General features: G+C 41.7%; 1 protein-coding gene and 1 non-coding gene across 2 annotated transcripts; both read left to right on the forward strand.

The window, feature by feature from the left end:
• The first annotated feature begins 1,616 nt into the window (after nt 1-1,616).
• SERPINB5 (serpin family B member 5) lies at nt 1,617-25,265 on the forward strand. The gene is made up of 7 exons (XM_057699535.1): nt 1,617-1,773; nt 8,581-8,755; nt 11,479-11,616; nt 13,756-13,873; nt 16,642-16,784; nt 21,010-21,177; nt 23,458-25,265. The coding sequence occupies exons 2-7, from the start codon at nt 8,588-8,590 to the stop codon at nt 23,848-23,850; spliced, it is 1,128 nt and encodes a 375-aa protein (XP_057555518.1). The 5' UTR covers nt 1,617-1,773; nt 8,581-8,587; the 3' UTR covers nt 23,851-25,265.
• On the forward strand, nt 19,229-19,301 carry TRNAK-UUU (transfer RNA lysine (anticodon UUU)). The gene has a single exon. It is a non-coding gene; the product is annotated as a tRNA-Lys (tRNA).
• Nucleotides 25,266-25,922: the final 657 nt, after the last annotated feature.

Consider the following 25,922-nt stretch of genomic DNA (forward strand, 5'->3'; position numbering starts at 1 on the left):
CTTCCCATTAACAGGTATATCATTTCCCACTAAAGACTTTTAAAGAGACATTTATTTCTAAGAGTCAGAGTTATGTTTGAACTTCCTTGGATATTGCTGAATTCCTGTCTCTGGAAGTGTTTCTGCCCAGGTTAGACAAGCCCTGAACAGAAGTGCTGTAGAGGGAATTCAGACATCAAAAGGGAGAGTGGACAACAATTTCTGATTTAAGTGCAAGTCTCTTGAAATCCTTGGGTCACAGTAGCAAGCAGGCAGAAGGTGTTCAATAAATTATTGTAGTGAACTAAATGTGAGTATCTTGCACCAGCCTCTTGGCCAGTATAATTATTCCCTGATCCTGTGCCTGCCTGACGGACAGGCAAAGTGCTGATAATAACCACATGCTATGTGCCAGACGCTTTATATACATTGTCTCTTCGTGTATATATATGCCTCATTTTACAGATGAGGAAACTGAGGCTAGTGAGGTTAGCAGTTTCCCTAGGATTTCTCAAGCAATGAGTAGTAGAGTCAGTTTCTCAATTTATGATTCGGCCCTTAAACCCACATTTCCGCACTAGAGCTGGATAGTGTCATTTTCGAGCGGTATCCTGCCAATGTCGCCCTCTTACGACCTTGCCTCTTCTTGCTCCCCTGATGCCTGAAATTCTGCTTTCAGAGTTCAACTCATTTAGTTTATGACTTTGATCCTGGTTCATAATAAAATATCCAGGGCATAGAGAGAAGGGAAGCTATTAGTCACTCTTAGTTTAGCAAAATGAGTGGCTCTCATTCATTTAGCCTACAAACATTAATTGGCTGCATATTATCTATCAAGGCCATACCAAGTGTTGGCATTACAAAAGCGAATGAGGCTTGGTTCTTACCTTCAAGATTCTCCTAGTGAGATAAAGGAGATCGTACAATAAAAGAGGTTATTATGAGATAATGTGGTAAATGAACATTAAATGAGGGAATATTAAATGAGCACAGCAGATAAGTAATTGGCCCAGTTTCACGTCCTTTCCTGAGAACAGATTCAGTGGGAAGAGAGTAGGTCCCACTAAAAGAAGGAGGTGCAGGAAGGCAGGAACACTCTGGAAAATGCAAAGAGCAAGCTCTGCAAAGAGATTTCAGGGCAAAGCTGGGTAATCCTACTCACCATATTTTATTGGGAACCCCATCAACAATTTCTCCCATCAATTTGGTATTCCATATTCTGCCAAATATAACGTATTTAACTTATATATTCTTTTCTTTCTTTTGTGATCACTTTTCTGTTTAATAGCTACCACTTTGGCATCTAGCAGAATGAACTGTGGAGGTGAGGGTGCTTTCCGTGGCACCACCAATCTTGACAAGAATGTTACGGCCATCACATATTCCTTCTATTTTATTTAATATTTCACCTTCCGGTCCCACGTGGGCTACTAGAGTTGCCCTTGTGTTATGTATGCCTGCGCTCAGCCTAAGGTAGGATCCATCGACAGCTCTGTCCTGCCTGAGCATGTTGGAGACCTTTAGAAGCTGTGCAGACAACAGCAACTTCAGCTTGAATCATTTTTTTCAATCATGGACAGGCTGCCAAGAGGCATGAGTAAGAGCCTGTGCAGAAGTGGGTGGGACGGAGGGAGGGCAGGCTGGGCGTGGTCACAGTGGGCGTGGCCCCGGTCGGCGTTCAGGTGAGCTCGCCGGCTGCTTCTGCCCCACAGAGTTGCTTCCACGTCAAGGTCCTTCTGCAACTGGCTTTCCTTTTCCCTGGCCTTACGTTTCCCAGGATCGCTGTAACTTCAGGTAAGCAAAGAGCAGGTAGCAGGGCTGGTGATTTTCCTCTTTTTGGCAAGTCTTAAAAGAAAATAGTTCTTTGAGCTGATTTGGGATGGTGAACAAAGTGGACAGAATGGCTTATTTTCAAGGGTAGGCTGTCGGCTTCAGTACGGCTCTCACCCCCTACATGGGCAGCATTTCCAGTGCCCGGTCCTTTGGGAACGAGGCATGCCATATAGGGAGGGAAATCAGGTAACTGTACAAGGTAAGAATGTGAAGAAATAGTGTGGCCGGGAGGTTTTGGTGTTGGGAGGGCCCCAACAGTGATTCATGGAAGAGAAAGTATTTCTGAGGACATTTTCAGCCTTACCTTGGAACTCAGAATGAGTTTTGCAGTGCTAGTTTCAGAAAGGGTGTGGTACTCAAAGCCTGGAGAAAGTGGACTCTCACGGAAGTGTGTGGCTCACCTTCTTGGCTGGCACCATGGGGTGAGAGTCAGGCTTCGGAACCCTCTCCTGTCTGGCATGTTAAAGCATCCAGTTGACGTCCATTTACTTGCAATCGCATTCTTCCAGCCAGGAAGTAGGGTCCCTCCCTATCTGGGTTTCAAGATGCTTGAAGCAAATTGCAGATTTCAAACGTATGTTCTTGGGTGACTTTTCAAATAGGTTGGCTCATAGTTTCTTCCTCATAGAAGCTACTGTTTTGATGGCTTTCTTTAAGTGTGTCACACTAAAGAGCAGTTTAATACGCCAGGCTGTTCTGTAGGCTCGTAATCAGATTAGGCTGAGATTCACAGGGCTGAGGGATGTTATATATCCTTCAGCTCAGCTCCCCACCGGTTTGTGGATGAGGAGGGGAGGCTCATGGAGGAGAAGTGGCATCCAAAGTCCCCTGGTTTGTTCGGGGTGGGGTGAAGTGGAATCCAAACCTTCAAACTCACGGCTCATGGAGTTTTCCAGGTCATCAGGTGACCATGATGTAGGTCACCCCTGAAGAGGTTTTGAATAGAACAGGGTGTGTCCAAACCTCAGTCCCCACCTGTACATGCATGTCTTTGATGGGTTCCTGGGTGGGTGGAGAGATGGAAGCTTGTCAGAAGAAAGGATTCTCCATGTGAGTCAGCGGGTTTATGTCTTTACTTCCCAGCACCTGAATTCTGCCACTTCAGTCCCTCAGGTTGCGGGTTCACTTTGAGGGTATGAAGTCTCAGCAATCTTGGTCATCCTGGCGTGGCGAGTCTGGCTCTAGTTTACTGTTAGGCAGCAGTGGGATGGCTCAGCGGTCAAGATCAGGCTTCTTAACAGATGGGAGCAAGTATGATGGCTCAGAACATCTGAGTAAAGCAGAGGCTCCCCTGCCATCGGAAATTAAGCAATTGACCTTACTACTAACAGCTAAGTTGTCCTTTCCCGCTAACAAAGCACTTTTCACGTACATTTACTCATTTCATCACTTCATTAATCCTCATGCTATTCTTTCACATGGCATAAGCTGCAAGATCTCCTATTCTGTTATTCTGGCTCTGACTTTTTCCCTTGTGAGTTTAGAAAGCGAACAGCAGAGACTGTGTATTTAGACATTCCATTGTAGTTGTTGTAATAGGCAAAATTTCTCAAGGCATTGCCTAAGGACTGACTCTACCAAAGGGCCTTTATCTCACCCAGAAGGTCTACAGATGGAAAGTTTGAGGAATATTGGCTTAGATGCATTAAACAAGTTAGAAATCTTGGTGCAGGGGCCAGTGAGCAGCCGTGAGGCTAGAGCAGGGAGCTCCTCGCCCCTCCTCACACCCCAATGCATGATCTCCATTCATTTGGGGACTACTTGCCATCTCTGAACTGTCAGTTCTCTCTCGCACACATTTTTGCACGGCTAACTCCTTATTCTTCAGGACTCACTTGTAGTGTGACTTACTGGATATCGCTGTCTCTGAGGAGACCTCACTGAGATTTCTACTATGAGTACGCTGTCTCCCCTAAGGGCTGCATGATAACTTGTGCCCCCCCTCAAAACACCCGTCGCACCTACAGACACATCATGCCACTGGTGACAACTCCTTAGAGGCAGGAACCATGTTGTGTTTACCTTTGATTTGTTAATGTCTAGCTTGGTGCCCGACCGGCATTATTAGGTACTCAGTTAATCCTTATTAAATGGGGGCTTCCTAGGTGGTGCAGTGGTTAAGAATCCACCCGCCAATGCAGGGGGCATGGGTTCGATCCCTGCTCCAGGAAGAACCCACATGCCACAGAACAACTAAGCCCATGTGCCACAACTATTGAGCCTGTGCTTTAGAGCCCGTGAGCCACAACTATTGAGCCCATGTGCCGCAACTACTGAAACTTACGCGCCTAGAGCCTGTGCTCCGCAACAAGAGAAGCCATGGCAATGAGGAGCCCGTGCACCACAATGAAGAGTAGCCCCAGCTCACTGCAACTAAAGAAAGCCTGTGCATAGCAACAAAGACCGAACACAGGCATTAAATAAATAAATAAAAATCATTAAATGAAAGCAATATAATATTGATAGTTTACAACACAAATGGTAGAGAACAAGAGTTTCTTCAAGTAGGAAAACCAGGAAAAAAAGTTTTGTTTCGATAAAAAAAGAAAAGAGAAAACACGTAAGGAAAAAAAAGAAGAAAACGTGTAAGGTATCTTGGCATCTTTAAAGGGGTAACGCAGGACACGTAGAATTTTTAGAACTCTAAAGACTCTTGAAAGAACAAATGCCAGCAAAGATACAATTACTGAGAAGGAAGGTGATAGGTGTGGTCACTGGGACATGGAAGAAGTGAGTGCCAGGTCTGGTTTGGTCACTCTCACTCCATGCGTGGGTGGCCTGGGAGAATCACTTCATCTCTGTCTGCCTCCCTTTCATCATCTGTAAAATGAAGAGGTGGGGCCAGACTAAATCCATTCCAAGGTTTTATCCCCATTTAAAGGTTTATGGCCTTAGGATGTATTGTAAATAATAAAAACAAAACAGGCAACTTTACGATTAAACTCTTACATCTTTTGGTTTTGTTGCATTTGTATTACTACTAGTTAAACTTGCATTTCATGTTTCTCTGATTAAAATACAAGTGCCTTTTAAATTTTTAAGTGAATAAAAGATGTAGTGTTTTCTATGTTGCTGCTGTAAATGAAATTCTCTTTCTTGTTCTAATCATTAGAAGGTTTTCATGAAATGAAAGAAGTTATTTCTGTAACAATGGGATAATAAAATGAAAGACACTGCAGCGATTGTAGCACCCTGAACAGGTCATTAGATATGTAAACTTACTATGTAGGAATTGCTAACCTCTACTCTTGTACCCAGAATTTTCATAGCATTTGCTCATGCAAGATGGTCTTTGTAGGAACCTGACCCTTTTTCCTGGGTGTGTATTACTAAAGTTGCTGAGATTTGTCTTAAGTGCTTCGTCTTGCAGCACGAGGTGGCAGTTGCCCCTGGCCAAATCATCCGTTGAACTATTTCAGACCAGATCAGCTTTACAGTGTTTCTAGGTCACTTGTGACTCAATCACCAAGCAACTGATCAAACTTACCAGGCAACGTTTGATTGATTACTTAGTTGGTGATCATTTGCTGCTATGGACACCTCAGATGTTAGGTGTGCCCTGATTTACATTCTCCAACAGGGACTGAATCTAAGCCTTAAACTGCAACACAGTTTTAATTATATTGTGTAATTAACTGTACTTAAAGCCATGGTGATCTTGTATTCACATAGAGACATTTAGATGAAATGAATCTCAAAATGTTATAATGAATGAGTGAATAATACTTCAGTGGAATGAAATGGCATTTCCTTACCCTCTGATCCACTTCTGGGACCCACTTTTGGGTGTTTGCAGTCAAACTCCCTCAGCAGATTACTCCAAGGCCTTCAACACACAAAAGATATCAAACTAAAGTTTGGTGTAAGTGATGCAAAATTTTGTCCTCTTGGGTGGTTGGAAATATTTGCTGGGAAGAACTACTTGTGTTTGTTAAAACATAATTGGTATGTTTTCATACTATTATTCGTGTGGTTAGACCTTGAGTTGTTGAAGATTTGAGAAGTTTGCAGGGGTTTGGGTTTAGGCTTCTCTATTGGGTGAAGAAATAGCTCATCTAGGCTTTTTTGTTTGGTAGAGAAATAGCTCCTGTTGAATCTTAGCCATAGATGAACTTAGCATTATCAGTGTTAAATTTGCTGCTGGAGAAAGCCAGACTTCCTGTCCTGAAAGTCTGCCTGAGATTCCCCAAACCTTTTAGGAAGCTTCTTTTAATTTCTGTCTCATTGCCCTCTGCCCTCCTCATGCTGATCTGCTTCCCCTGGGAGTTCACGCTCATCTGGTGGCCCCCAGCCCTCCCCAGAGGAGAGAGAATAAGGTAGTGGACCTTAAAAAAATGTAAGATGCTTGCCCTGACATCAGGTTACCTTATAATGAGAACACTGGGTTTACTAGGTTGTACTTATTGGACAAAGGAGGAAGCAGTCATTGGAGATGACCAGTGAGCATGAACGGGTCAACACAACTTTTTTTTTTTTTTTTTTGCTAATAAACTTGTTTTTACAGACTCTGAGATATATCACAATCTTTTCAAATTCCCATCCTACTTAGAAGCCACATGTCCCATAAAAGGGAGAATTCTGAAGAACTATTTGAAGACCAGGGGCCCATTCCTTGATTTTATTCTCATGTCTTTGCATTTCGAATTTCTGTTCAGGTATAAGGTGCAAAATCGAGATCCTATTCATGCATTTGACTCTAATGCATCCTTGGCTCCTGGTTGAGGGAAGCCCTCTGTTTTGAGTGGTGATGCTTTGTCTGACACCTACCTGATGACCTTCAATGTCATGTTTGCTTTTCCTGTCTGTGTGCATGACTGCACAGGGCCTGACCGCCTTGGGGGAACGCTTCAAACCTTGATCCATGCTAGCCATCCAGGGGTAATGATATCAATCCATGCCCCTTAGAAACATGCTATCCTGGGGTCAGGCAGAGCCTGAAGGGTCCATGAAGCTCAGCTTTGCTTCTAGAAAGGACTATTCCCTGACTGCTGGATTTACCCAGGTGCCTTCAAGCTTCATCCATCAGTAACTACTGCACTAGAGCTATATAGATAGATAGACTTTCATTAGCACAGCAGTTTTCAAACTTTTTAATCTTAAAAATGACTGAGGATCACAAAGAACTGTTTATTTTATTTTCCTAATGTTGCTTATATCTATCGGTATTAAATTAGAAATTAAAACTGAAAAAATTTTGAAATATTTATTTACTAATTCATTAAAAATAACAATAATGTAACCATTACATAGTAACAGGGGTAACATATTTTTATGAAAAATAACTGTTTTCTAAATTAAAATAATACAGAGAGAAGAGTAACACTTTTTTATTTGTGAAAATCTCTTTAACATTTGGCTTAATAGAAGACACGTCATACAGCCTCTGGAAAACTCTACTGTGTATTTGTGAGAGAGCAAGAGTGAAAGGCAAATGATGTCCAAGTATTATTATGAAAATAGTTTTGACCTCACGGACCCACTGAAAGGGTCTTAGGGACTGCCAGGGCATCTACAGACACCACGTGGAAAACCTGCTGCTATTTCCACTTTACCCAGCTCCATATTTTTAGCTGAAGCTGCCCTCTCTCTCTTTTCTTTGACTCCCTTTAACTTTCTTAACTGCTCACATGGCATGGCCTGCAGCCCACTTATTTGTCTACATGGCTGCCCAAAGAGATGGAAAACTCAGAGAAAGGGAGGGGGTACTCAGGTGATCCTTATAATACTTTACGTAGCGTATTCCAGGTAGTAGGTAATGTACTAACAACAAAAACAATAACAGCTATTATTAAATATCACTACGTGCCGGGTACCCTACAAAGGCATTACTTACTTTACTGATCTCGTAGGGCTGCTGTAACAAAGTACCACAAATTGGGTGGCTTAAAACAATAGAAATTTATAGTCCCACAGTTCCGGAGGCCAGGATTCTGAAATCAAGATGTTGGCAGGGCTGTGCCCTCTCTGCAAACTCTAGGGGAGAATCTGTTCCATGCCCTTCTCTTGCTTCTGGTGTTGCCAGTGATCCTTGGTGTGTTTGGCTTGTAGGAGCATCGATCCAATAACCTCTGCCTCTGTCTCCACGTGGATTTCTCCCTGGGTGTCTTCACATCATCTTCCCTCTGCGCATGTCTGTCTTTGTGTCTTTTCCCCTGTTCTTAAAAGGACACCAGTCATATTGGATTGGGGCCACCCTGATTAACTCAACTTGATTAAATCTGCAAAGATACTATTTCCCAATAAGGTCACATTCATGGGTACCCAAGGGTGGGACATCAACCTATCTTTTTTTTTTGGGGGGGGGGACACAATGCAGCCCATAGTACTTACTAAATATTAAGTTGAATCTCACAAAACTGCTGTGATTTGACTATTTTCAATCTACAAAAAATTCATTTTTGTGTGGTTTACCCTAAATCCTAATTGAACCAATATGGATAAATAAAACCACCTGATTTTGATCAATGCTGTCAATTGTTTTGACCACGTGCAGAGGCCATCATAGCCGAGTGGGCCTGAATTTGGAGCTTCCAGGCAGAGCTATACACACAAAGGACCTCAGACACTGGAATATTCAGATCTTAGGACATTCGCCCACAAGTTTCTTCACCACTGGCTTTTAAATTTGCATTTACTGAAAGCTCCTTCCTTTCTCTCTTCTACCGAAGACCATGACTTTGACTAGAATTCTTATTGCGTTGGTAGAATGCAGGTGAGAACACTTTAAAGACACTTTAGAAATAACCTCACCCTTGTCCTTTGTTCCAGGCCCACAATGGATGCCCTGCGACTGGCAAATTCAGCTTTTGCAATTGACCTGTTCAAACAGCTGTGTGAAAAGGAGCCAGTGGGAAATGTCCTTTTCTCTCCAATCTGTCTTTCCACCTCTCTGTCACTTGCTCAACTGGGTGCCAAAGGTGACACAGCAAACGAAATTGGACAGGTAAGCCCCACACCCTGTTTCTGCTTTGAGTGGAAACGGTTACGAGAACACACAGGGAAAAAGGAATGAGGCTCTGTGGTCAGAATTGCTTAGGGTTGAGAGTTTTGCCATTTCTAGCACTCTCTTAATCTATTTTTAAATGTGAAAGCTCATTTATCCATCCTACAACCCACGTTTAGAACAGGGACCATGTTGTGGTGGAGAACCCGGGGATCCGCTAGGCAATTACAAGTTTTCCACTAACAAGTGGAAAGTCACCTGACATCGTTCTACCTGTGATATTGTAAGCATCAGTCAAGATGATGTTAGGTAAATGTTCCACTGCAAATATCCCAACCAGAAAGAGTGTAAACCTACACCCCCGTATCTTATGCACAAAATTTATTTACAGCATTATGCTTTATATTAAAATTCAGGCTCAACTGTATTCTACTCTATAATATATTCTACTGTATTCTGTATCCCTATTGCATAGATAGACTATATCCATGTTTATTTCAACACAGAGATAACGTTTAAAATTATCTACCTTTAAGTAAACATGGATAAACAAGAGGATTATTGTGCTTACTTATGTTTTAGAATACTCCCTGGGGTTTGAGTATCCCATTTGAGAAGAATGGACTACGATGATATTTTACATGCATGCACACACACGTATATAGGAGTACGTACACACATAAATAAAAAGATTTGCAAGTTTCTTTTTGGTTATGGTTGACTATCTTTGTAAAGTTCTCAGACCTTCAAAGAGATGATTTTCTATACTATTACATTTTAAGTCCGTATTTACTCTTACTTTATTTTATTGTTTAAAAAATTGAGGTATAATTGACATGTAACATTATGTTAGTTTCAGGTGTACAGTATCATGATCAATATTTGTATATTTTGCAAAACGGTGGTCACAATAAGTCTAGTTAACATCTGTCACCATACGCAGTTACAGTGTTTTCTCTTGTGATGAGAACTTTTAAGATCAACTCTCTTAGCAACTTTCAAATATGCAATATAATCTTATTAACTATAGTCACCATGCTGTACATTATGTCCCCATGACTTATTTATTTTATAACTGCAAGTTTGTACCTTTTGACTTCTTTTACCCATTTCGGGTGACTCACCCTCTCATCTCCCCTACCTCCCAAACCTTGCCATTTACCTTTAGATGGAAAGTGGAAACCTTTCTCATTCCATTCCATTATTACTCTTATGTTGACCATTCTGGTTCAACAGTATCTTTCTTTCCGTGAGCTCATAAGCATTTAAAAAGGGAACATCTTATATCTATAAATCCCCAGAAAATATAAGCCACGAAATATTATTTGTGTCAGGATGGAGAATTTATATTTAAATTGAGTGGGACTTCGAAACTTCCTTTTTGGGAAAAGGAGCTGTATGTTTTCATCCATCCCCTTCTTTCAACTCCATTCCACAATCCCTACCCCATCTTCCATTCCTCGTTTCTCATCTCTCATTAGAGAAGAGACAGAAAAGAGGATATCTGGTAGTGAGTCTGTTCCTTAGTAATAATAATAAAGGTCTTTTCAGTATATGCTATTGTTCCCCCACAATAGTTACCTGGGTTCCTTAACTTTCCGGTCTTTTTGCCTGTCATTGGGCATGAGGGTTACGCACAGCCATGGACCAGCCAATTTGACTGCGTGGTACCGAGGCTGTGTGACTCATTGGCTCACTGTGCCCATTTAGTGATGTCACCTGAGGTGTGGCTTCAGGGCATGGTTATTATGAGTTAGGAGTGAGGAGAGAATCACCTTATCCTGACATCATGTTTTGGGCACCATGGAGCAGAGGAGATGCTGGGCTATTGAACACAAGTTAGGAACAAAATAAAAGGATTTAAGCCTTCCAGAAGATAGTGTCCTAGTTTTAAGTGGCTTAGAATATTACTGTAAAAATACTTGAACATTTTGAATCCATATGATACATTAGGGGTTTTACATATAATATCTGTAATCCTGACAGCACCTCAGAAAAGTAGGTGTTCTCAGTTCATTTTACAGAGGGGCAAGTGAGATTCTAAAGAGTTGAGCAAGATGACATTTCTAGTAGGTACAGGCTGGGATTCAGGGGCAGGACTACCTAACTGTAGCCCATCGATGGCATGGCAGCTGTCTACCATAAATGATGCATGAGCCCATATGGCACTTGTTGGAGCAACTAAAGGGACTGGATAGGCTCTGGCTAGGGACACCTCTATCCTGGAATCTGATACCTATCTAATGATTGTCTCTCAGTATTAATTCCTCTTTTCATGCCTCTAAATTGGATAGAAATTATAACTCAGCTTGCCTCTTTTCCAAGTTTGGAGAAGAGCATGGAGGCATCATTCTGAAGAAAGGGCGAATTTTCCTCATCATTAAATCAAGAGAAGAGTATCTTTATGACGGTATTTCTCAGCTGGGGACAATTTGCCTCCTCCCCTCCCTCACCCCTCCCTCTCTGGGACATTGGGCAATGCCTGGAGACATTTTTGTTGTCAGAAATGGAAGAAGGAGTGCTACTGGCATCTCGTAGGTCAGGGATGCCCAGGACAGCCCCCCACCAACAACATAGAATTATCCAGTCTGAACTGTCAACAGTGCTGAGGTTGCACAGCCTTGTTTTCTGGGAACAACAGAGCCAGGAGATACTCAGGACCAACCACCACTGTGGGAGGAGGTGGTGCTTCATGGGTAATGGATTTTTTTTTCTCTTCACAGGTTCTTCATTTTGAAAATGTCAAAGATGTGCCCTTTGGATTTCAAACAGTAACATCAGATGTCAACAAACTTAGTTCCTTTTACTCCCTGAAGCTAATCAAACGTCTCTATGCAGACAAATCTCTGAATCTTTCTACAGTAAGTGCTTCAGAGCAATTAGCAAGATTCAACTGTTTGTCGGGGTGACATTTTCTCATGGTTAGACCAACAGCTTTTTTCAGTGAAAATCCTTCCTCGGATGCTCATTTATGATTTATTTAAAATAATTTTTTCCTAGTGGAGAGGTTGATTATAGTGGGAATCAATTGCAGTCACATATTTTAACTTAAAATATATAGAAGCTGTGAGTTTCCTTTTCCCTTTCAAACACCCGCAAATCCCACCCTTCCTCTTAGCTTCATCACTGAGAGAAATGGAGAATGGGGTTATTAACTCTCTAACAAATGTTTCTCTGTAGATGCAAGACAGCTCATGATTTAAATCTCCTTGTCTCTAAATACCAGGGCATATAGCCTGGGACAGCATTTTAAGTTCTTTACCTTATTTGTTCATGCACACAATATTCTGATGTTTCTGAAAATCAGTGAGAAAAATAATAACTGTATAAATTAACAGTTTTCATTGGCCATCGGTTTTGTTTGTTTTACAAGGCTGGTCAGGTGGTTATCTAGACAAGGTAGTGGTGGTCATTTCAGCTATTTCTTGAAGGAATCATATAAATGACACTGATATATCCTTAAACTTAATCCAGATTATATCATAGTATTTAAAAAAATACATATTTGAAACACACAACCAACATCTTTGACTGCATAGCTGTTCATCCCCTAGTAATATGGAGTTGATTCAATTTGTGTTTGGATGGTCAGAATCTCAAGCTTTCCAAATCTAAAAGGTAGACTACTGGTTCAATATTTTGCCATCGTTTTATTACTTTTAGCAATAGGTATTTGTTTTTCTGGTGGGGATCTTTTGAGGACATAGGTCATTAGATATTATTGTGAGTTTATTCTTATTGCTTAAAGACACATATACACAGCCATTCTTCTTCCAACAATCACCTGGGAAATTAAAGAAATATTGAGATGTGAGCTGGGTCCTGGGCATGGCAAAAATTTAAAACTCCCCTACATGGTCCTTAGTGATGCTTAATACATCTTGTTGCTGGCAGTGAGGACAGTGGAGGCCCTTCGTCTTGCTGAGTCTCTGGAATGTTCTTAGCTCTGTCAGTAAATGGTAACACTCAGTCCCAAGGGTGGGTTGCAATGAACAGAATCAAATTGGCTAATCCTGTAGTTGCTCTGAAAAAAATCCAAGGAGATCTGTGCTTAGGAAGTGAAGTGACATGACATTTAATCAACCTGTGTTTAGTTTGGTTGAACTTCCACTGAACATTTTGAATTATTTCAAACCGGGAATCGCAAGGAATTTTTTAAAAGGCTGCTTTCCATTGTTCTTGTTGGATGTATATTATCTATAATTTTACTAATAACAGTACAAACAAGTGTGGTCTGAGGAGGGCTACCTGTATCATGACTACCTGGGTGTTTAAAGTGCAAATACCTGGCCTGGGATCACTTGAAGCAAGATCACCAGGGATGGGATCTAGGGTTTTGCATTTTTAACAAGCGTTACCATTAGAAGCAGTGCTCTGTTCTTTACAGCACTGTGTTTCAAACCTTGATGTGCAGATGACTCACCTGGGAATCTTGTTAAAAATTCAGATTCTGATTCAGTAGGTCTAGGGTGGGGCCTGAGATTCTGCATTTTTAACAAGGTCCCAGGTGATGCTGCAGGTCTTGGTCCTAGGACCACATTTTGAGTAGCAACCATCTTTAGAATTTTTATTTATTTTAGTGTGGATAAGATTTTTCTTCTCATAGAGTTCTCTTTTCTGTACATTTCTTTCATCCTAAGACATATCTATACAAATTTACATTACATATATATTTACATTTTAATGTTTCTGAAACTGGAATTCATATTATAATTGTTGTGTGAATTTAGCATAATGTTTCTTTTCTCCCCTCAAACTGATGTTAAAATTGATGGAGGCATTTGATAATTGATATTGTCTTAGGATTGAATGAGTGCAACAATACAAAGAAAATTCATTGATTTTTACATGAGATTTCAATTTATGTAGTGTTACAGATTTTGAAAGACTATCCATAGTAATAGAGATGCAGAAGTCCTGTGCTAGAATTGTGTAACAACATAATGGTTTAACTACAGACTTTAAGGACTTTGTGATTTTATGAAATGGATGTTTTTCAGGAGTTCGTCAGCTCTACCAAGAGACCCTATGCAAATGAAATGGAGACTGTCGATTTCAAAGATAAATTGGAAGAAACAAAAGGTCAGATCAACAACTCAATTAAGGAACTCACAGATGGCAAGTATCTTTTACTTTTTCTGCTATAAATCACTAAATAAATAGACCATATCTTCTCAGGAATCTGCTAAGTATAAAATTGAACATCTGGAGGATTCCTTGAATGTTTTCGGTACACAAGCTAAATGCTTGCCCACCAACCACTTGGATTCCTGGGCATTTCTTGCATTATGTCATCAGTTGGCAGAAATCCTGAGTACTTCAGTTGTAGTCTACCTTGTCGTGCTCTCCCGCGAGCTGCCACATGCCCTTCTGGAGCCTGAGCTGTGCCTCCAACAAAGTACAGCTGTGGGCAAATTCCGAGGCTGGCTTTTCAATCTGGAAATGAAGGGCTTGGAGTATAACTTGATGATCCCTGAGGCCACTTTAGGCTCAGAAATTCTCCACATTTATTAAGGAAAAAAGGACGAAATGTCTTAGGTAATTAAACACACATATAGAACAAGCAGAACAAAACAAACCATGGTGGAAACTTGTCCTTGGTCTCATGCACGACTCTCCATCGCTGTCAGCCCTCTGATAGCCCTGGGGTCCGGGGTCTCTTCCGCAGCTTCTGCCTGGTCCTGCCTCTTGCTCAGCACTTTCCTCAAGCCTCTCGCTTTCCTGACTCCTCCCTCCATGAGCATTCTGTGAGCTGCACTCCTTGCTAGGAATTGGAGGTAAGATGAGTTTGGGTGCAAATCAGTGTTCACGTTCCCCATCCTAGGGGACATATTTGTACAGTATTTGTATAGGGAGGCAACTCTTGGGACACAGCACCTCATTGTGAAAGAGCAAACTGGATTTTTTCAGGTGCTACTATAGTCACTGCAGTCTGGGGAGGGACATACTTCTTCCTCAAGAGAGACACACTCCCTGTGAGAATGGCCAGAGTGGCCCTCTTGCCGCACTGACTCAGGAATGTGATGGAGCCCCTGCTACAACTGCAGGGTAGGGCCATGGAAAGAACATGGTCTGGGAGTCATTCAAGATCTAGATTCGAATCCAGACACTACCACTTATTAACTGAGGTATTTCGATATGGAGCCTTAGTTTACTGAACTGTGAAATGGGACATATATTATCTAATTTAATTTTTACATGGTTGTTGTGAGGATTAAATTAGATAATATAGGCTAACAAATAATACATGACAGCCAAAATAATATACGGTAGCCATAGATACTTATGCACACACACAAATGTGTACATCCATGTATTATACGTTTGTTATTGAAATGAAGTTTCTTTCGCTTCATACGTAAAGAAAAATCTGGTCTAAGTAACACCAGGTTAAGTGCAATTTTAAAATGTATACGCAGAAAGCAACTCCCGTTTAAATTGACGTGGCATGCGGGATCTTAGTTCTCTGACCAGGGATTGAACCTGTGCCCCCTACAGTGGAAGTGCGGAGTCTTAACAACTGGACTGCCAGGGAAGTACCCCAGTTTTGCTTTTAAAATTGTTAACAAATTGCATTTTCTCTCCAAGGGACTCTGTTTAAAAATCTTCATAAATTTGAGGGTTTTGTTTGTTTTTGTTTGTTTTTTGTATTTTTTTTTTTACTGGAGAAGCTAGTTTAGTGAAAATGCTTCTGAATTTGAAGCCAGAAGCATGAGGTTGAAGATAACCAACACTTACTAGCTCCCCACTTCTTCAGTGACACTATTACATATTCAACCTGTCATATAGCGCTGGCAGGACTGGTTACATCATTTGTGGGTCCAAGTACCAAATGAAAACGCAGGGCCCTTTATCAAAAACTGCATTAAGAATTTTAAGATGGTGACAGCAGAGCCTGAAACCAGTGCAAGGCCCTTCACACCTAGTCACAGGCCCAGGAAGTGGGCCTGAGCAGTGCTGTGAAGATCTGAGAGATTAGGTCAATGAAAATCCTTTGCAAAAAAAGTTAATGCTATTCAAAGGGGAGGACAATTTTATTACGGGTTTATCACCATCCAACTGTTTTGGCTCTTGGGGATTTGAGTGCTATGGTAATGACAATTGTTATGGAGCCTGTGATGGTGATTGCTGGTGATCACAACTGGCCTGGAGGCAAACTAAAGGCAACAGTGCCATTTGGGGAGGGACGGAGAGCTGGGGGGTAAAAAGGAGAGCACGGTGCTGGCATCGGGCATGCTTGGCAGCTGAGTGAACCAGGAAAGCCACTTGGCCTCTCTGAGCCTCAGTGTCCTCAATGATGAGATGGGGTTAATGACCTTTGCCCTACAGGATCATCAAGAGGGAAGTGAGATAAGACACTTGGCAGTACCGAGCACAGGGCCCGGTGGAAAGTAAGCTTTCCTGCATTTTCCTTCCTGAGCACAGGCTTTGGAATCACAAAGACCTGGCTTTGAATCCTGAATTCACCCTTGCTCATGCATTATCTTGGGCCAGGGACATAACACAGAGTGGAGTCTCAGCTTCCTTTTGTGTGAAGTGGGGAGAGATGTGCACGTGAACGTCCAGCACAGTGCCTGGGACAGCATGGGCATTCCACAGTGGCTGCTCGTGCTTCTCTTCTTCCTCCTCTTCCTTCTTTTTCTCTCCCTTCTCCCCCCTCACTCTCCTCCCCATGTCTCTTTGGAAAGTCTGGTTGTGGCAAGATGGAAGGAGAGAAAAGGGTCCTTCTAAAATGAGATGGTCTGGGCTACCTGGGCAAAGATGGTGTGGCTTTAGCCAGGGTTAAATGCCCAGTGAGGGGATTTGCATGTGGAGGTGGGTTTGCATCAGAGCTGGTTTGAAAGAATAACCCTGTGCAATTCGTGGTTTCCTAAAATTGTTTGCAGGCCGCTTTGAGAACATTTTAGTTGACAACAGTGTAAACGACCAGACCAAGCTCCTTGTGGTTAATGCTGCCTACTTTGTTGGAAAATGGATGAAGAAATTTCCTGAATCAGAAACCAAAGAATGTAATTTCAGAATTAACAAGGTATGTGGGCTGTGTGTAGCAGTCAGAGGACCCCAGCTATAGATCTGAAAAATTATAGCAACACAGGGACCCTAGGAATTCACTCCAATGAGGAGAAATAAGGCACAGGAGGTAGCGTGCTTTTCCTTAGACAACAGCGGGGTGGGCTGGGGGGTGGGGGGATGGGAAGTGTAGAAAAAGAACCATAATCCAGAGACTCTCACTCTTTTTCCAGAATGTCCTCAGGTCTGATCCGAGTGAGAGTTTACAGAGCTTCTAACACAGTGGGTAAACTAAACCACCAACCAGAAAATAGCTACAGGTATTTGGGACCATTAGTAAGAAAGGAAAGGAAAAGAAAAGAAAAGAAGCCAAATTCTAACATCAGAGGCCTTTGGATCATCATAAAACACTGACCATTTAGAAATCTTGTTCTAGGTTAATAAGCTTCTCTGCGATCTCATTTCTCACCTGTTGATAGTGAAGTAAATGGTTCTGATATTTTAATTTAAAAGATGCTTTGAGGTACTTGTTGGCTGTGAAGGAAAAAGCATAGCTTACTCACCTGCAGCACTTGGACTCATGGGGAAGAATTACAGTAGAAACCTGTATTGCAGGGAAGTCTCACTAATACTATTGAGTGAATAATGAAGCCATATCCCCTACCCCAAATAACTCATATAAATAGATAAAGTGCCTCCTCTATAAATGAAACCAAAGAACTAAGACTGCAGAACTGACCCATTTCGTTAGAGGACCTAGGAAACTCTGGGAATCTACATGATGGTGTGATTTGGTTTCACTTGATGAGATCTGGCTTGGGTTAACGAGACTCAGAACCAGGCATCCGTCAGCACAACAGCGGCAGGAAGCTTATTTACCCCGTAGCTCCTGTGCGTCAATTCTAGTTTTCAGGTCTCTCCCAGCACCTAGAGTACTTAGTATTCATCACATTTTATTTTTGCCAAATATTATCATTGTACTTTCTTAGTGCTAGAACCCAAGAAGAAAAGACCTTCAAGATACAGTCTGTACCTGAATTAGCTGGACTGGCTTCCGTTACTTTTTCTTTGTACCTAAAGAGTTTGTGTTCATATTCCACACTCTCCCCTCCCAAATCCCCTGCCTCAGGTGTGTTTTCCACAGTAATGTCTAATTATTTATTTACTTATCTAGGTCTCTTACTAGTGCATGGATTTTTAAGGGCAGGGATAATGCTTTACCCCTCTTGGTTTCCATAATTCCTCGTCCAGTCCCTGACACATTAGTAGGGGCTCGGCAAATGTTTGTTGAAAGAATGATTGATATGTAAGGATCAGTTTAAACCTTCTCAGTTTTTGGGACCACCATGGGACCCTCTGTGAGATCCATGGGCCATTTTCACTGGGAAAGGACAGTAACCACTGATCGTGCTCCTTAACTACTCAAAACATCCATGGGTGGGAGCCAGGTCCCCGTCCACTTGCTCTTTCTCTACTTGGCTTCCCAGATTACAGTGGTCTTCTCATCGCTTCCTGCCAGGGGCAGGACTGCCCCTGCACACAGGGCTCTGTCTCAGACACAAGCCACCAAACGTTTACTTCTTTAGACTCTGTATTTTTCACATATGGGTCCTTGAGTTTTAAACATGGCTTTTTGACTTCCTTAGTGTTGCCTTTCATTTGGTGCTGAGGTTGAGCATGACTGTCCGCAGCCTCTGCTGTGAGCGGGGAGCCAGGTGTTGGCCCCAGTGACCCGGACACAGAGTAGGCCCTCCAGAGCGTTTGGCTGGGGTTGGCGCTCCTCCCGGGGCAGCGCTGGCAAAGTGGCCTTGAGGATGTTTAAGTGACACTTGAAACATGGTGCTTCTCATACTGGCTGCAGGGCCAGCCCAGAACATCATCAGAACCGGGTAATAGTGAGTTCGCCATGGACTTTTGTGCCGACCACCCTCAGATTTGTGGTTTTTACATTTAAGAAAATGTAAAAAGGGAGAAAGAACGTGTGCAGTTGCTTTATTCTTGTTAATAAATCATAAAGCTAGGTCATGTCGCATCCTGGAGACTCAGACTGTAGGAGGAGAATTAATAAGGATTTAAAATGCCATTGATCTCTCAGCGGTTCAACAAACGAAACAATAAAACACTATTCAAGGCTGCGTGGGGATACGCCCTGCTTTTGAACACAGATGCTATTACTTTTCCTTTGTTTTCTTTGAATTGCTTTTGTCAGCTCCTGAACTTTTGGGGTGATGTTACTAAACCTTTTCTCATGTCCTTTGGTGTCTCTTTTACGGGTCAGACTAAACTGATGAAGTTATATAATTAAAAGTTTAGTATAATACATATCCTGGCAAAGGTGGACACACACACACACACACACACACACACACACACACACACAGACTGTACTGAATATTTTCTGGGATGGTCATTACTTAGTCCCATTTTCAGAAGATATGTCTTAATTTACATTTTAGAAAATGGGCCTGGATAGCTCAGCTGGTAGAGCATCAGACTTTTAATCTGAGGGCCCAGGGTTCAAGTCCCTGTCCAGGCATCAAAAATAAATAAATAAATAGAAAGTGGGATTATTGTCTCCATAGTCAGTGCTGATACACGAAATAGATGACAGTTTTTGGTGGTCACAGCTTATGTGAATTCAGAAACTATTAGTAATCTAACCTGATGGAGATTTTTAGACAAATCTATATCTTCTTTGAGAGAAATACATGGAAGAATTACCAGTTAATTTCCAAAGTACCATTAATTACCAGTTAATTAATTTTTTTAATCATAATTTTGTTTCTGGTTATACATCGAGTCAAAGTCTTCAATTATTTATCAACCAAATATTTAGCGAGCAATTACTATGTGCTGGGATATATACCAAGATAATAAGGCATAGTTTCTGCTTTGACTGCAGTTTAGTCAGGGTGGGGGATGTCACATACATACATATTCCTAATATTGTGACAAGTGTTAATTCTCACATTGTGACAAGTGTTAATATAGAGGTATGTACAGAAAGTAAAATGAGAAAGGTCTAGCTTTGCTTGAAAATAGTCTTGGGTAAGGTCCAGTTTACCTTTTGAAGATCCCAGATAAAAACTTTACTGTAATATTATTCCTGCAGACTTAATACAATGCTTCAAATTTCCTCCCAAAGAGATTCGGTTAACAGGCAAATATCCCATGGGAGGTATAAACCAAGACAATAAGTTGCACAACTTATTTTTTTACTCCTTAGTATGAATTAATTTTTCTTCAGAAAATGAGTCACCTCTGTAGCAGAGACACAAGGTCAGTTATTAATGGAGACACAGAGGAGAACAAAAGTTCTGGGATGCTTCCTGGAGAAAAAGGCCTGAGTGATGGGAGTTGGAAGAGACTTAGAGATACTTTTGTTTATCATTCTTAATTTTTAAAATCATGAAATATTTCAAGCATACAGAAAATTATACAGAATAGTATAACAGACACCAATGTACCAACAACCACCTTTGTAAAATCTTTATATTTTGCCTTATTTCAGATATTTTAAAGAAAAAAGACAGCGAGAATTGCACTGTCCTGTGTAGCCTCTCCCCCATCTACGCCCCCCCCCGCCCAGAGGGAACCATCATTCTGAAATTTCCAATTCCCTCATTCCACTGACAAGGAAACTGAGGCCCAGAGAGGTTAATCGACTTGTTGAAAGTCACAACATCTGTTTATGTCACATCTGAGACTAAAACCAAGGTTCTTATCTCTAATCAGATCAGAGCAGGAAGAGGGGACTGAGGGAGGTGTGACTAAAACTGAAGGCAAACAGAGGACAAAACAACCATGATTTTGTTCTGTTATACACTAACTTTTCCATATTAGGCATTTTATAAAGAAAAGCTATATGAATGGATATGTCGATTTGCACTGGAATTTACTTTCAAGTGAGCTCTACCCAGAATGGTTTAAAGATCTTGTCATTACAGACATCTATAAAGGCTAAGTTAAAGTTTGCCTGTATTTCCAGTCATCCTGTCTTACTGTTAATGTTTTATATATGCAAATGCAGTATTATATTATGTATAGTTCCTGTAATTATAAAGCACATGAATAACTTTTCAAAGGAAGTCGTAAACTCTTGACAGGACAGTCTCAGTTAAGCCATAACGACCTGAAACTATATCAGGAACAAATTTATGTGTATGTGCATATACCATTGTATGTGCATATAGGTGTGTGCATATGTGAAAAGCAAGCACAGCAAATTTCTTCTTCTTTTACAGACGGACACCAAACCAGTGCAAATGATGAATCTGGAGGCCACGTTCTGTATGGGCAACATCGACGGTATCAGTTGTAAGGTCATAGAGCTTCCCTTTCAAAACAAGCACCTCAGCATGCTCATCCTGCTGCCCAAGGATGTGGAGGATGGATCCACGGGCCTGGAGCAGGTGAGGAGGGCGGCGGGGGTTCAGCGCGCAGGCGCGGCGGAGCCAAGGAGACACGCGCAGCACTTGTGGGGCTGCGGAAGGGGATCCGGCAGCTTTGCCTTACAATTCACTTGCTCAATGGTCTCTAAGGGTTTCATGGTTCTTAGGCGGCCTTTCTCCTCAATGTTAAAACAGCTAATATGTATTTGGTGCTTATAATGTACCAGGAGCTGTAAGTTCCCCATGTGCACGGGCTCATCTGATTCTCACCGCAGCCCCAGGAGTCAGAAACTATGATATAATATTACCGTACTCGCGTTTACCAACGAGGGTCCAGAGGCGCAGAGGGTAGGTTACTGGTCAGTGGTTACAAGCTCGTGGGCGGTGTGTAGAATCAGAATGTGAGCCAAGGAAGTTGGAATCTGTGTTCTCAACTGCAGGCTAGAACCCCTGTTGTTAGCATCTTGCGTTAGTGTGGTGCATATGTTACAACTGCTGAGCCCGTATTGACACAGTATTCACTCACGTCCACAGCTGACTTTGGGGCTTGCGCTTTGTGTTGCATACCCCACAGGTTTTGAAAAGTTCTTTTAAGGCACACACCTATACGAGATTTTATTATGCTTTTATACAGGTAGAGACACAAGGTTTAAATAACAGTAGAGGTTTGGCCTGCCTGGGAATGACTTTCTAGCTTCCCCTCTGCTCTGTCAGCCCCGTGGAGCCCCAAGGCCCGCTGTTCTCCCTCATACCTGCCCTCCGGGCTTCCTGACTCCCCTCCACCTGGGCCTCCACCCTCCGCCAGGAAGGAGGGGCTCTTTGACCAACCCAGGATTCACCTGCTTCATTTCCGCTCACACCTCAGTTACTCCCTGACTTTCTAAGGATGGTCTAATTTGGTCTCCATCCTGCCTACTACTTTGGTTCTCAGTATGTTTTATCCATCACTTTATAAACTGAATCATAATTCCCATCTTCATTCTTCTTCTGTTCACTCTTCTCTTTTTTACTGCACTTCATGCCTTGGTCTCATTTTTTTTTTCTTGCAGCCATTATTCAGCTGTCTCACACTTTACTTCCTTAAAACACCCTCGCACCATTTTTTTTTAAAATTAAAGTACAGAATGAAAAAAAAAAATGATCTTTTGAGTCTCAGAAGGTATATTCAAGGATACACATCATCTTAGTTTGCTAGGGCTGCTGTAACAAAGTATCACAAACTAGGTGGTTTAAACAACAGAAATTTAATGTCTCACAGTTCTGGAGGCTAAAAGTCCAAGTTCAAGGTGTCTGCAGGTTGGTTTCTTCAGAGGGCTGTGAGGGACAATCTGTTCATCCTAGCTTCTGGAAATTTGCTGGCAATTTTGGCTTTCCTTTGCTTCTAGACACATCACTTCAATATCTACCTTCACCTTCCAAGGCATTCTCCCTGTATGAGTGTGTGTCTGTATCTGTATCTGGATTTTCCTCTCTTGTAAAAAGGACACCAGTCATATTGGGTTACGGCCTAATGACCTAACCTTAACTAATTACACCTACGAGGACCCTATTTCCAAATAAAGTCATATTCCAAGGCACCATGGTTAGGACTTCAATATGTGAATTTTGGGGGGACACAATTTGACCCATACAATGAAGGAAAAAGTTGTTTTTTCTTCTTAATGACTTTTGATTTATGGATGAATTTTCTCCTCTCTTTTCACTCTCAGGTGGTAAATGGCCAAGAGACTATACTTTTTTGGCTCAAAAATTCTAGTTACTTATGACAATCTTTTGGTCTTGATAATTTGTCTTAAATCAAACAGTATCCATGAAAAAATACGCATCATAGCTTAAAGGCAAGAGAATCCAATGGTTCCCTCCCCCATTAAAAAAACTTGTAACCAGCTTGTGACCTTGTCATCTGCCTGATTTTTATAGGTTTCACTTGAGTAACTTCAGTGCAGGATTGCCCCGTGTAGTAGCAGTCAAGGTATTATCCTTTTCTGTTGTACATACGTTTCTCCTCTAACCAGGGGGAGATTGGAAGGGCAAGGAGCACTTTAAGATTTGCTCAGTGAAGAATTTTATGACTAAATCATTTTATGCCTCATTGCATATCTCTCATCTTAAAAATAAGCAACTGAAATGGACACATTCACCTCCTATGACCTTAAAGAATGATCCTAGACAGTTCAGATTCTCATTTTAAAAAGAGTAACTTTAGCTTTGAGTTATGAAATTTGATACCATGTCTAGGGCATGAATATTCTAGATTTCCTAGTAGTGAAATTAAAATTTCCTCTCCTTTTTGTCTTTCAGATTGAAAAACAACTTAACTCAGAGACGCTCTTGCAGTGGACCAATCCCAGCACCATGGCCAATGCCAAAGTCAAACTCTCCATTCCAAAATTTAAGGTGGAAAAGATGATCGATCCCAAGGCTAGTCTGGAAAACCTAGGGCTGAGAAACATCTTTAATGAGAATACATCCGATTTCTCTGGAATGTCAGAGACCAAGGGAGTGGCCCTCTCAAATGTCGTTCACAGAGTGTGCTTGGAAATAACTGAAGATGGTGGGGATTCCGCAGAGGTGCCAGGATCACGAATCCTGCAACACAAGGATGAATTCAATGCCGACCACCCCTTTATTTACCTCATCAGGCACAACAAAACTCGAAACATTATTTTCTTTGGCAAGTTCTGTTCTCCGTAAGTGGCAGAGCCCAGGTTAAGTCCCACCTGACTTCTCTGTACACTCTGCATCCAGAGAATCATGTTCTAAATACAATAAATTGTTAATATTGCTGGGTCAGGAAGCTGCTCGTGCTCACAATGATAGGCCTTTTTTCCAATCATTTTTTGTTGTTGTTCTTTCCCTCCCACCCCCTTAAAAGACAATACTTTTTTTTTTTAAAGTTCTTTATTGGAATATAATTGCTTTGCACTCTTGTGCCAGTGTTTGAGGTACACCAAGACAATACTTTTAATGAAAAGGAATCACCTTAGAGAAAAAAATATGTATTCATTATTTGTCAAACTATCTAGGGTTATTGGCAGGAATACTGTCTTTCACAAAAAAAAATTCCTATAAGGAGGATCGGGAGGATTTTATTACCAAAGCTTAGCCTTCCTTCACTGGCATACAGAATGTTCCAGACATTCTCTTTTCCCTGAAAGACTAAAGAAACTGGTACACGGGCTTCACAAAACTTTCCTGGGAACAACGAAATTGGGCATACGTTCAGGCGACTGTACGTCCACAGGACAAATATTTCTTTCAAATTCTGATTTTTGGGGATTTTAGAAAGATAATATGTCACACATACTGTATGTTCCGGATCTCCATTGATAGAGGCTGGAACAGCACCCTATAAATCAACACCTTAATATTTCTGCCACAAAGTGTAGAATATTTGCTCAAAATAAAGACTCCAGGTAGCCCATAAGTATCAGGTTTTGCTGTCAAATCAGCGTGGCTCCTGCTTATGAAAAAACTTTGTTTTCAGAACTTTTCGAAATTTTGGAGTGTTGGACCTGTAGTAACCAAAGGACAGCACCACAAGGGGAAGTTCAGATCTTATTAAGAATTCACTTTCACTTCTGATAGAACCCCCACCTGGTTGTTGGCTTGGCAAGAGAACACTGGCAGGGAATTCTAACTGACTTACAGGCTTGTGGATGTCTGACCACTAGGGACTTAAATGCACAGGGACTTTCACAGTAGACAATAAAAGAGTGTTACGCGTGTTGAAGGGACTTGTCTCTTTGTCTACTGTGACAGTGGGAGAGGGGGACGACTTTGATGCTGTTAGGAAATATGACTAAAGCTATTGATATGCTCACGCTGCCTGGACATGTATCTTTCCAAAGTCTATGGGTTTAGGTACTGTAGAGGGCTAGTTGTTAACCTACGACAATTGCAGATTTAAAGGTGTTTCTGAGGAGGTATCTATGTGACCAGTTCACGTGTTAATTCACTACAGTAACAGGAAGAAGATTTGGATCTGGTAACAACGATCCCCGCTCTCTCCTCTGGCTTCGTTGTAAATAGGTTCAACTTTCTTCTTGCCCCGAAGGTTCAATATTGAATTTCTTTTATGCTGCTGACAATAAAATATTATTGAATTACATGACTTGCTTTTTTCCATGAAGTTAGATTTACTATTTTGAAATAAAAACAAGCCCTCTATTGACAAAATGCTTTGGAGGCGGCGGTGGGCGGGGGTGTGGGGTGTGTGTGCAGTGGATTGATGTCGAATAAAAAGGCATAAGAGTCATGCCTGCCCCTGTTTCCTGGTCTTCCTTCCCGCCCGTCAGCTCTTGCTTCCTCCTTCCATCCCATTTCATCCCGGGGAGGAAAGGACCAGGGAAGTGGTAGAATGACTCCCAACTACATAAAAGTGTATAATGAAACCAGAGGCCTTGCAGGAGGCCATGGAACTTTTCTCCAGCCTTTTGCACTTTGGGCCCTGCCTCAAAATGTAATTTTATCAAGCAAGCTGTATAGGCCTAAAATGTTTTCTTTTCCCATTAAGTACTGCCCCCCTCCAATGTCATGTACATTTGTTTTAAATCAATTATGGTGTCTGTGAACGTAATACTCAGCACAGCCCTTTTCCTGTCTCTGCGAAGTGCCCACATAGGATGTGTCCCCTCTTGCAATAAATGTTGAGTACAAAGAGTGACAAATGCCTCCACATTCTAAAAAGAAAAGACCCTTTGTGCAGGATTTCTGGGGGTGGCCGAAGCCGGGTTTCCCCACTCCTGGCTCATTGTCCCCCTTTC

This window comes from Hippopotamus amphibius, chromosome 11 (assembly GCF_030028045.1).
Source record: "Hippopotamus amphibius kiboko isolate mHipAmp2 chromosome 11, mHipAmp2.hap2, whole genome shotgun sequence".
Taxonomy (NCBI): domain Eukaryota; kingdom Metazoa; phylum Chordata; class Mammalia; order Artiodactyla; family Hippopotamidae; genus Hippopotamus; species Hippopotamus amphibius.

What these genes read in the sequence shown, in the direction of transcription:
- SERPINB5 (XM_057699535.1), top strand. Translation starts at nt 8,588, where the DNA reads ATGGATGCCCTGCGACTGGCAAATTCAGCTTTTGCAATTGACCTGTTC. An exon ending in CAGCAAACGAAATTGGACAG is followed by an intron (nt 8,756 to 11,478) that starts GTAAGCCCCACA and finishes TTCTCTTCACAG; the next exon opens with GTTCTTCATTTTGAAAATGT. An exon ending in AATCTCTGAATCTTTCTACA is followed by an intron (nt 11,617 to 13,755) that starts GTAAGTGCTTCA and finishes GATGTTTTTCAG; the next exon opens with GAGTTCGTCAGCTCTACCAA.